Source organism: Siniperca chuatsi, linkage group LG6 (genome assembly GCF_020085105.1).
Source record: "Siniperca chuatsi isolate FFG_IHB_CAS linkage group LG6, ASM2008510v1, whole genome shotgun sequence".
In the NCBI taxonomy this organism is placed as follows: Eukaryota; Metazoa; Chordata; class Actinopteri; order Centrarchiformes; family Sinipercidae; genus Siniperca; species Siniperca chuatsi.
The window spans coordinates 233,664-245,000 of record NC_058047.1 but is presented as its reverse complement, the minus strand read 5'-3'; the positions used below and the strand labels follow the sequence as shown (position 1 = coordinate 245,000).

Here is an 11,337-nt window from a genome sequence, read left to right as displayed (position 1 = left end):
TGGAGCACTGCTGGACGAATGAGGGACGACCCCGTCTCTACACCCGGTTCAGTCCTCGCAGAGCGGCTCAGTTCAGGATCAGAAACAATGAAACGTTCCTTACAGCAGAGCCACAGCTTGGTGAGCAGCCTGAACAGCAGCTGCATGCTGTCCTGGTTGTCTGACGTGGCGGTGAAGGTGGGCAGACAGCCGGGCTTCAGCAGACCCCAGATCCTGATCATCACCAACATCTCCCTCAGCATCCCCAGAGACGCCCCGTCCCTCATGAAGCCGAACCCCGGCCGGACCATGGAGCCCTGCAGGACCGGAGAATCATCATCAGGTGTGTTTGGGTTGCTGTTGTGTTATCTGCCATCTTACCCGTTTCCCTTCTCATGAGGTGTTTTTAACAGTTCACCTGCGACGGCAGTTTTGTGTGTAACTATTGTTATTATCCAATAAATCTGTCCGTCCGTCAGGTTTCGATACTTCCGTTTAAACGTATAGAGAATATGTGAGAATGATTTTTAACGTGCGGAGAAGCTGGAGTTTAGTTACTGGGTTCTCGTCTCCTCTGTTGGGTCGTTTCTCGGTATGTTTTTGGTTCTAGATGGTTCCCTTTTTCTGGTCCTGTACTCAAGGTCGGACCTGGTGTGGTGGTTTTACAGCTGCTTCGTATTGTGGCAGGAAAATCCTCCACCTTCATAATTCACCTCACGGTCCCCATGAAGGGACAGTAGTTCTCGTTACCTGGAACTTATCTGGTCTCGTTAGCTCACCTGGTTGGGCAGGTTGGCCAGCAGGTAGAGCACAAAGTCTCCCACCCACTGGATGAGCTGCTGCAGGGACTGAAGGGGGGGGCCGTCCAACACGAACTCCTCCGTCTTCAGATTGATCATCACCTTATCAATATCTGAGGAAACACACTGATCACTCACAGATCATCACCTTATCAATATTTAATGCCTCCTGTCGTCTCACCTGTCCGCCAGGTATCTCACCTGTGTCTGTGTTCTTGGCACAGATCTCGGTCAGTCGGTCACCTGGACTCTTGTCAGGTGTGTTGAGGACGTGCGGCCTCAGCAGAGACTTTAAGGTGGAGCTGATGGCGATCAGCAGCAGTTTGGCGTGGAAGTCGCAGGCTCGAGCCGCCGTCGCCGTGGAGAGTTTACAGAGAGAAGCCTTCACCGCCACGATGCGCGTCGCCAGAACCTGAGACAGACATCACTCTGCTTAGAGCTACACTGAGGCATCATGGGAAGTGTAGTTTACTGCTGCTGTTCCTGAGAACATCAGGAAACTACAAACAGTATTACTATCTAGAAATACATCGTAATTAAAATGTCACTGAAGACGACTCTACGGTTTGATCTGATCTACTGCCTGCTCGCCGTTCTCCCATCATGCCTTGCTGACCTGCTGCAGCGCCTGGTTCTGCCTCATATACTCCTCGTGCAGCTTCTCCACCAGGTTGTGGACCATGGTGGGCTGCACGTGTAGCAGGACGTCCCACCAGTCGTAGCCCGTCACCATGCAGTACTCCAGCAGGAACAGCAGGTGGCGCAGTGTCGTGTTCATCTCCAGCACCTGACCCATAGAGGGCGACACTCGCAGCATGTGGAGCTGAGGAGGAAACAACAACAAGGAGTTTTCAGTCCAAGCTAACAGAGAAACATCAGAGACCACAGTGGAACGTCTTCCTTCTCTAAGCTGCCGTCTAAATGAACGAACGACTGAACACCTCGTTTCATCTTGAAACGAGGAAAATGATATGATACACTATAAAACTATAAAACAGGTCAGAAATAAGTTAAGTATCATGTCGGTATAAGTATAAGATAAACTAAGTGTCGAGTACCAAGTGGGTTTACTGGTTGGTGATGAAAGTACAGTCTAAAATACAATGTAACTAATTATGTAATAAATAATAGTAATAAGCGGAGGTGCATGTACTGTCGAGAGTAATTGAGGTATATAGTATCAGTAGCAATAAATAAGAAAAAACTAACAACGGAAAACTAATATTGCACGGAAGTAGTACACAGAATATTGCACAATATCAGCTCGTCATCAAGACAAAGACAAACCGACATAAAGATGTTTTACTGTTTGACAGTCAACACCTGAACCTGTGCTCAGTCACCTCTGGAGCTCTGCAGGTGGACGCCCCCGCAGATCCCGCGAGAACGCCAACTGTCACGTGTTCTTGTACCAAAACAAACATGGACGCCAACCAGCAGCTTGTTTATACGCAGCGACGTTTGAGCTGAAAAGAGCAAAAAAGGGGAAAAGGCTGAGAGTTTGGCGAGATCCTGGATGGAGGCGTGCAGGACTGGAGCGCCCAGAGGGAACTGCGTCAAACGAAGCTAACTTCAGGTAAGGCTGCTTATTTACAGGTACGTCTCCCTCAGTGACACACAAGTGACGTCATCACTGACGTCATCACTGATGTCAATAAAGTATTTCTGATTCTGATCATCGGTCGCAAATATCAAACTCGTTTAAAAAAACCTTCGAGAGAACGACCGACAGCGCCTGACTTCAGATTCGACTCGACAGACACAGACTGACCCAGACCGGAACAGACCCGGTCCAGACCCGAACAGACCCGGTCCAGACGGTCTGAAGTATATCCAGATGTGGAGGACAGGTGTGCCAGATGTCGAGTTTCTTTCTCTCCCCCGTCCTGACTGAATGACGCCGTGAGGAACGTTCATGCAAACGTCTCACTTTCATTCCTGCAGCGACCGAAGAGGGACGCTGCGATCACGGAGACTTATGGAGTCCAGGTGTGTGTCCTCACCTTGCCGTGGTTGTCGACTCCAGCCAGTGCCAGTGAGGTCCAGGAGAACTGCAGGGCCTTGAAGTGGAGGGCGGGGCCTCCGGTTCTCTGGCGTTTGATGGCGGACTCGTCTCCGGGTCTCTGACCTGAAGAGGAGGACGAGGCGCCGTAGAAAACCCCCATAGTGTGGAGGGAGAGACGGTGCAGGATGTGAATACTGCCGTCGTGGAACGCCAGAGCCAGACCTGACAACACAGAGAGAACTGGTTCTCAGACAGGGTGTGTGCAGGTGAGGTGGGTTCAGGTCTCGCCTTTATTAAGGGTTTATGAGGCGTAATAATAGTTTGAAATGTTGGTAATCAATGAATAAACAGTGATGGGCTTCTCACTATCGATCAGGTCTGCAGTTCTAAATGTTTCAGAGGAAACACAGATTTTAGTGACAACTTAAACCTGAAGCTGGAACAGAGACTGGGACAAACATAGTCCACCGTGTCTCCTGGACCTGGACCTGGTTTCCTCTGGAGTCCAGAGACTCGAAACAGACGTTTATCAGAGCAGCCATTTTGATTTAAACACATGTGAAACTAATAACAATATAAAGACTGTTCCAGGTCCAGGTCCAGGTCCTGGTACTAACTTCCTGTCACACCTACGCAGCTGACAGACAGGTGAGTTCTCCTCACCGAGTCCGGGGCAGAACTTGGTGTCTGACGCCACCTTCAGGTCGGTGTTGGAGATGGAGATGGGCAGTTTGGGCAGAGCGACGGCCGACACGCGCTCCAGATCGCCGGTGGTCGTCAGGATCCTCCACTTCAGGATGGTCGGCTGCTTCTCCCCGACTGGAGGTCAGAGGTCAAACATCAAACACCGATCCTTCACCACCTGAGCCGTCAGAACCAGTTCAACCCGTTTGTGTTTCTTACCAACTGGTGATCGATGCTGGAAGATGTTGTTGACAGGAAGTCCCTCCTTCCTGAGAGACCAGCACTCCACGATGCTGCCGTTCTGAGTGGACGCACACAGCAGAACCTGCAACACACACACACACACACACACACACACACAGTCTGTCAGGTTCTCTGGTTCTGCTGAAGGTTCTGTGTGACCGACTCACCTGGATCACCTGGTTACCTGTTCAGAGTTCTCCCTGGTGAGGAACTTGAGGTGGGTGACAGCCGGGTACCTTTCCCTCCTCTGAGCGTCGGTGGTGCAGCGCAGGAACAGCGACGGCAACAGTTCGGTGTCGATGCGACACTTCTCGCTCACCACGCTCACGACCACCTGAACACAGAACGCCAGAGTTCACTTCATCCTGACGGCGGAACCAGTGAAGGTCAGAGGTCAGAGGTCAGACGGACCGCATTCATTCAACCCTTTCTACGTTAACAGACCGTGCTTTAAAAACTGCCCATTCACACACACACACACTAACACACACACACTCTCATACACACTCACACACACACACACATACACACAGTCACACACACACACACACATACACACAGTCACACACACACACAGGAGGAGCTGGGAATCGAACCACCGAGCTGCCGCCGCTGCACCACGATAAGGCGTTCTTCTGTTCCTGACCTTGTAGAACTGGACGGGGGACGAGCTGCTGCCGTCGGTCGCTGCCACCACGATGTTCCCTCCTCCGGTGAAGGCGATGTCGGCTAACGCCACTCGTCCTCTGAGCCGGCAGAGACTCTCGCTGGCCGTCAGCAGAGCGCCGCCCGGCTTCAACAGCGACACGGTGACCAAACCGCTCACCGTCACCGCCAACCAGCCCTCCATCGGCTTCCCGCCGAACAGAGTCAGAGACGGAGAGAACTTCACCCGAGAAAACTTCTCTCCGAAGTTTGTAGAACCCGACTGAACCAAGAGAAAACACAGAACCGTGATTTACTCACCTGTTTCCTGTCTGACAGGTTACAGGTGAGTATCTGACATATGCTGTGATCACATGACGTGTACTTATTATCTGACGGCATATATCTGTTCATCAGTCAGTGTTACCATCTCCACGTGCAGGGCCAGCTTGACCCCGTTGTGCAGCCAGCTCAGAGCTACGATGGGATCTCCGTCCAGAGAGCTGGAAAGGACGCTCTCCCAGCTGTTCACCAGGTGATCCGACATCGACCAGCACTTAATCTGACCGTCACCGTCTGCAGACAGCAGCCTCGAACCTTAACACAAGCAGAACAGAACTAAAAACATAGTCTTAGTCACACCTTAACTCGGACCGGCTCCCCGAGTCCTCGTCAAAACCACTACGAAGCACATCAGTAAATACACGAACGTGTTGAGAAAGCTCGGAGTTTTTCACTGAAGAGTTTTTTATTAACTTGGGCGCTAAAAAGCGAAAATAAACTAAATGGGTTTATTTCTAAGCAAAATGACGGTGGGCAAGTAATGCAATCGGTGTATATCCTAACACCCTGTAACACCGCGTAACACTGCGTAACACCGCGTTACACCCTGTAACACTGCGTAACACTGCGTTACACCGCTTTACACCGCGTAAAACCCTGTAACACCGCGTTACACCGCGTTACACCCTGTAACACCGCGTTACACCCTGTAACACCGCGTTACACCCTGTAACACTGCGTAACACCGCGTAACACCGCGTTACACCCTGTAACACTGCGTTACACCGCTTTACACCGCGTAAAACCCTGTAACACCGCGTTACACCGCGTTACACCCTGTAACACCGCGTTACACCCTGTAACACCGCGTTACACCCTGTAACACTGCGTTACACCCTGTAACACCGCGTTACACCCTGTAACACCGCGTTACACCCTGTAACACTGCGTTACACCCTGTAACACCGCGTTACACCCTGTAACACCGCGTTACACCCTGTAACACTGCGTAACACCGCGTAACACCGCGTTACACCCTGTAACACCGCGTTACACCCTGTAACACTGCGTAACACCGCGTAACACCGCGTTACACTGCGTAACACCCTGTAACACCGCGTAACACTGCGTTACACCGCTTTACACCGCGTTACACCCTGTAACACTGCGTTACACCGCTTTACACCGCGTTACACCCTGTAACACTGCGTTACACCGCGTTACACCCTGTAACACTGCGTTACACCGCGTAAAACCCTGTAACACCGCGTTACACCCTGTAACACCGCGTTACACCCTGTAACACCGTGTAACATCCTCGTCTAAACCTGTAAATCCTACATATATAACCTACATTACCCACAATGCATCTCTCCCTCTGACAGCTGGGTGTGAGATTGTGGTGTGTTATGCTAGTTGCAGCTAATGTAGCGGAGGTCTGGTGAGCTCACTTCTTTCTAACCATTTACAAACTTGCAGTCTTCACTGAGTTTACCTCGACTCCGAGTCGCTCTGCGGTTTGACAGAACGCGATGATCTGAATCTCGACAGCCTTGATGGTGTGAAAGCATTTGTTTGTTAGCTGTTTCCACGTGAACCAGATTCATGTAACTTCAGTTCTGCTCCACATTTCACCACCTGGTCCCCCCCGTGATGGCTCAGCCCCCCCAGGTGAGACTCACTACCGAAGGAAATGAACATTCAACTGAGTGTAAACCTCACCTGATTGGTCCCACTCCAGACAGGAAATGACCTCAGTGTGTCCAGAGTTGATGGAGTAAACATCCCAGGGGTGCTCAGTGTCGATGATGTGGATCATGTGACTGACATCTGAAACACACACACACAGAGCATTAAACTCACCTCGTCACCTCTTCAGGTTCAGTTACGGGTCGTTAAGTTCCCTAAGTAGAAAAAGACCACTGTGACTTCCTGCTGTGCTGCAGGTGTGTGTGTTGGGGGGCGTGTCTGTGCAGCAGGTGTTTACCTTTGGTTTAGGTTCGATCCCCGGCTCCTCCAGAGGGTCGAAGTGTCCCCGAGCAAGACGCTGGGCCCCTCACCACTCCCGGTGAGCAGGTCGGCAGCCTCTGCCGTCAGCGTGCGAATGTGTGTGTTGTAAAGCGCTACATAAAGGCGGTGCATTTAGCATTTACCTTTGTCGTCGTCCTCGTTCTTCAGGTCTGTGGTGAAGGCCACCAGGTTCCTGCAGGACCAGGAGCAGACCAGAGGGATGGAGGGACAGTGAGTACTCTTTGGACGTTTTTCCCACTCACACACGTACGCCAACTCCATGATTTAACCGCAGAAGAAGAAGCTGGAGGCCAGTAGGATGCCTCACCTGAAAACACAGACACACAGGTGAAGGAGGCCACAGACGTTAAAAACAAACAGGTTTTCTCTCTCAGGCCGCATCACGGAGCGATCATCGTCCATCATCTCCTCTGCTCACAGTTAGTCACTGCATCACTTAACGCTATAACTGATTTATGTTAATGACACATGAACGAACATTTAAACTGCACGCAGAGTGTCGGTCAGATTATTTCTGCTCCGTAGTTTTTACAAACGGATCTGAGGAGAATCTCAAACTGACTCTTGTTTCACACTCTTCTGTTTGGATTTAAATTCAAATTTAAGTTAAAATATTCTCACTGCAATTTCAAACTTGTTTTAAGGAAATCAGAAAATCTAAATCAGACAGAAGTGACTTTGTAAGTGTGATATAAGTAAATATAATAATACTATAATACTAGTATATAACACTATGAAGGGGGACATTTTGCTGATAATACTTAGTTTTATTGAAGTAAGATTTTTAATGTAAAACTTTCGCTTGTAACGTAGTAGTAATTGAGGTATTTTTATATAGTAGTACTGCTACTTTTACTGAAGTGAAGGATCTTAATACTTCGTCCACCCTCCACTGCGAACTTGCTTTAAAAAACCCTGAATTTAAGGAGATTTCCTTCCGACAGTCTGGACCGAAGCTGGCTGTAGATTCAATCTAAACACCGAGACTTTTCCCTGAAAACCAGCAGCTCTGTGCGGAAAGTTTCTGCGGAGTTAAACAAGAGTTCGCTCAGAATATCTCGCAGTTAACAGATGCTAGTTAGTAGTTATGTAGGTATGACGAAAAGTTAGTAAACAGCTGAAATGCAGAACTGTCAGTTAGCCGCTAACGTTAGCTTAACTTACTTTGATTTTCAGCTCCAGTGAAGCAGATCAAAAATAAAACAAGTCAGTTTTCTGACAAATGATGAACTTTAACCTTTAAAATGAAAAATATAAAATCAATCCGTAGTCAGTTTCAGCTGTGTGACAGAATATGACTTTAGCTGGTGTAACAAACAAACCGTCCACCATTCATTCAGTTCAATAATATGTCAGGACCCCTCTGGACGCAGCGCGATCGCTACTGCCTGTCTGTAAAACATTTAACAAACTGTAACAACTTTGCGCAAACGGTGAATTTGAGTTTAACTTCTTGTATAATGTTTTCTGTGACGTGTTTAATCACCTGTACAGTCTTTGTATCGGCTCTGTAAGACTGTAGTTTGTGTTGATCTGACATGGCGCCGGTGGGCAGCCTCCTCTGCAGGCTAAGGAGGGAACACAGTTCCCTGAGCGAGGTCTTCCAGGTGCATCAGTCGGGGTCCAGTATTCGGAATAAATATTTAATAACATCTATAAACCATTATTCAGCTTTCTGCTGTGAGGCAGCAGCAGCTTGGAGGATGTAGTTCGTGGTGCTGTTATACGGACAGGAACAGCACCACACTTCTTTGCCACAGAGTTGAACTATGCAAATGAAAAGTTGTTAAGTGTGTATACTGTTGAGTTGTACGCCATGTTGATGTCTTTAGAATGGGTTGAACAAATCAAACCGGACAAAGTTCTGGTCTGCAGTCTTTAGTCAGGTATTTAAAATAACGGGAAACATTCAAGAGTAATAAAACAAGGCGCGAGGTAATGAGTGGACAAACAAGGAAACATAAACATCCGTTAAACTTAAAAAAGAAAATCAATAAAGAGCGGCAGGAGGTAATATTTACATCCTATTCAAAACAGACTGTTGAGAGAAATGTACAAACACTTCACACTGTCGGGTACCAGAATCTGTGCAACATGAGCAGGATCAATATATATCAGAGGCCGGACATGATGGAAGAAATGAACAGATTAACGGGCAAACAGGAGTCTGGTGGAAGATGTTTGGTTAACTTCAGGACTGACGGGAAGTCCACTAACTCCAGAAGAAGAAGAAGAAGACGGCACCTGGCAGACAGCACTCCGGGAGAAAGCGCTCTTTCGTGTAGGACCCGTATTTCCGCTCTGGTTGTCGTTCCGTCTCATAACAGCAGCCGCCAGTCTCCTGTTAGCTCCCGTTAGCCTCTGTTAGCTGAACTGCAGCTCTGAGTTTATCTTTAACCTCCCGAAGAGTCACGCGGAGTGTTTTATCTCCCGTTACAGTCTGTCGGATCAAACTGAAATGACTCCACACAGAGTCCGGGACCGGCTAGCTGCTAGCTAACACCGCTGCTCTTTTACACTTTAACCAGCTTTAGCTGCTAGCTCCTTTAGCGTTATCTTCCTATGTACGGCTAGCGCGCTAACGGAACTCTGCTAACAGTGCTAACCAGCTAGCTGTTGCGTTTATGAGTCTGCTTTTGTTCTGACGAAAACACCGAGAAGAAGACGTTAGCATGGACACTCAGCTGCGGAGTCAATAACAGGTAAGCTAGCTAAATGCTAATCCAAAGCTAATGTTAGCTGTAGAGATGAAGTGTTAGCTGGAGGATGTTTACCTGCTGAACCAGAGGTGACAACAGGCCTCACAACAGGTAGGATTTAGCCTCCTACTGACACACACACAGATACACAGATACACTCTGATACACACACACACACACACTGACACACTCTGATACACACACACACACACACACTGATACACAGATACACACACACACTCTGATACACACACACACACACACACTGATACACAGATACACACACACACTCTGATACACACACACACACACACACTGACACACACACACACTCTGATACACACACACACACACACTGACACACACACACACTGACACACACACACACTCTGATACACACACACACTCTGATACACACACACACACACACTGACACACACACACACTCTGATACACACACACACACTCTGATACACACACACACACACTGATACACACACACACACACACACTGATACACACACACACACTCTGATACACACACACACACTCTGATACACTGACACACTGATACTGACACACACACACTGACACACACACACACACACTGACACACACACAGACACACACACACTGATACTGACACACACACACACATTTTGACACACACACACTCTGATACACACAAGTAATCCGGATCATTATCGAACCGCGACTGTAAGTATTGGGGGGCCGTTAGTCTCGGGGCCCTCTGCGGTCTCCTCAGGGGTCGGACCGAACTGGTCTGAACTGTGATCGTCCGTCCTCAGTGTGTTCGGCTGCTGTTCTGTGATCCAGATCCAGCTGTTCTGACCTGGACTCGGCTGCTGTTCTGTGATCCAGATCCAGCTGTTCTGACCTGGACTCGGCTGCTGTTCTGTGATCCAGATCCAGCTGTTCTGACCTGGACTCGGCTGCTGTTCTGTGATCCAGATCCAGCTGTTCTGACCTGGACTCGGCTGCTGTACTGTGATCCAGATCCAGCTGGTCTGACCTGGACTCGGCTGCTGTTCTGTGATCCAGATCCAGCTGTTCTGACCTGGACTCGGCTGCTGTACTGTGATCCAGATCCAGCTGTTCTGACCTGGACTCGGCTGCTGTTCTGTGATCCAGATCCAGCTGTTCTGACCTGGACTCGGCTGCTGTACTGTGATCCAGATCCAGCTGTTCTGACCTGGACTCGGCTGCTGTTCTGTGATCCAGATCCAGCTGGTCTGACCTGGACTCGGCTGCTGTACTGTGATCCAGATCCAGCTGTTCTGTCCTGGACTCGGCTGCTGTTTCTTTACGAGCGACACTTGAACTCGTAGAGCAGGCGTTAACCTAAAAAGCGCTTTAAAGACCCGTGTGCAGGTTTTGAATGTATTAATGTTGTAAACTGTTTTTGTTGTTCTTGTTTTCTATATTTAATATATTTGTTTGTTTGTTTGTTTGTGTTTAAAAGCTGCTCTGAGGCAAACTCGTATTCTGGAGTTGTTTGTAATTCTGGGTTCAGTTTGGTGGTTCAGGTCCTCAGGATTTCCGCGGGTCTTTAAAAAGTCTAAACTCCAACAGTCTGGATTTTAAGCCTCGTCGTAAACATGAAGTTAACGTTCCTGTAATGGAATCACTAACTTCAGTCCTGCGTGCGCTAACGAGGCTTCTCTTGGCTCGGTGGCCAGACGTTACTACACATTACCACTACACATTCACACCTGTCCCTCTGCTCCGATCGCCGCACCTGTCCGAGTGAGGCGTCTCTAATAAACATCAGCGTCTGACTTCACGTCCGGTTCAGGAGTCGCGCTCTCCGGCCAAACGGTCACTAATGTCAGAGCACGGATTTAAGTTTATAAACTAAATAGTTTGAATCGGGACCTTCGGTGTTTGGATATCATACAGCTGGTCGGATAAATATTTAATCAACGTTTAGGTCAATAGAAGAGTCGGT

General features: G+C 48.8%; 2 protein-coding genes and 1 long non-coding RNA gene across 9 annotated transcripts in view; 2 read left to right on the top strand and 1 right to left on the bottom strand.

Annotated features, from left to right (window-relative positions):
- Window positions 1-9,549, bottom strand: part of med16 (mediator complex subunit 16) — a 12,946-nt gene extending 3,397 nt beyond the window's left edge. For 3 of the 5 annotated variants that reach the window (XR_006378442.1, XM_044200946.1, XM_044200949.1), the window contains exons 1-13: window positions 7,834-8,037; window positions 6,792-6,976; window positions 6,361-6,468; window positions 4,784-4,953; window positions 4,358-4,639; window positions 3,896-4,045; window positions 3,688-3,793; window positions 3,448-3,603; window positions 2,783-3,006; window positions 1,396-1,602; window positions 981-1,191; window positions 759-892; window positions 104-296 (exon numbers count right to left, since the gene is read on the bottom strand). Coding sequence is in view for 4 of the 5 variants with exons in the window: in XM_044200946.1 (XP_044056881.1) it covers window positions 104-296; window positions 759-892; window positions 981-1,191; window positions 1,396-1,602; window positions 2,783-3,006; window positions 3,448-3,603; window positions 3,688-3,793; window positions 3,896-4,045; window positions 4,358-4,639; window positions 4,784-4,953; window positions 6,361-6,468; window positions 6,792-6,930 (2,080 nt within the window). In the remaining variant the exon portion in view is untranslated. Of the gene's footprint in view, window positions 1-103; window positions 297-758; window positions 893-980; window positions 1,192-1,395; window positions 1,603-2,782; window positions 3,007-3,447; window positions 3,604-3,687; window positions 3,794-3,895; window positions 4,046-4,357; window positions 4,640-4,783; window positions 4,954-6,360; window positions 6,469-6,791; window positions 6,977-7,833; window positions 8,038-8,155; window positions 8,292-9,443 lie in introns of those variants that run through there. The other 2 variants (XM_044200948.1, XM_044200947.1) reach the window with 2 other exon arrangements.
- LOC122878308 lies at window positions 2,936-3,590 on the top strand. The gene is made up of 2 exons (XR_006378448.1): window positions 2,936-3,050; window positions 3,422-3,590. It is a non-coding gene; the product is annotated as an uncharacterized LOC122878308 (long non-coding RNA).
- Window positions 8,993-11,337, top strand: part of tmem259 (transmembrane protein 259) — a 27,479-nt gene continuing 25,134 nt past the window's right edge. Inside the window, exon 1 of one of the 3 annotated variants that reach the window (XM_044200951.1) lies at window positions 8,993-9,371. The gene's annotated coding sequence lies outside the window, so the exon portion shown is untranslated. Of the gene's footprint in view, window positions 9,480-11,337 lie in introns of all 3 variants that reach the window. The other 2 variants (XM_044200952.1, XM_044200953.1) reach the window with 2 other exon arrangements.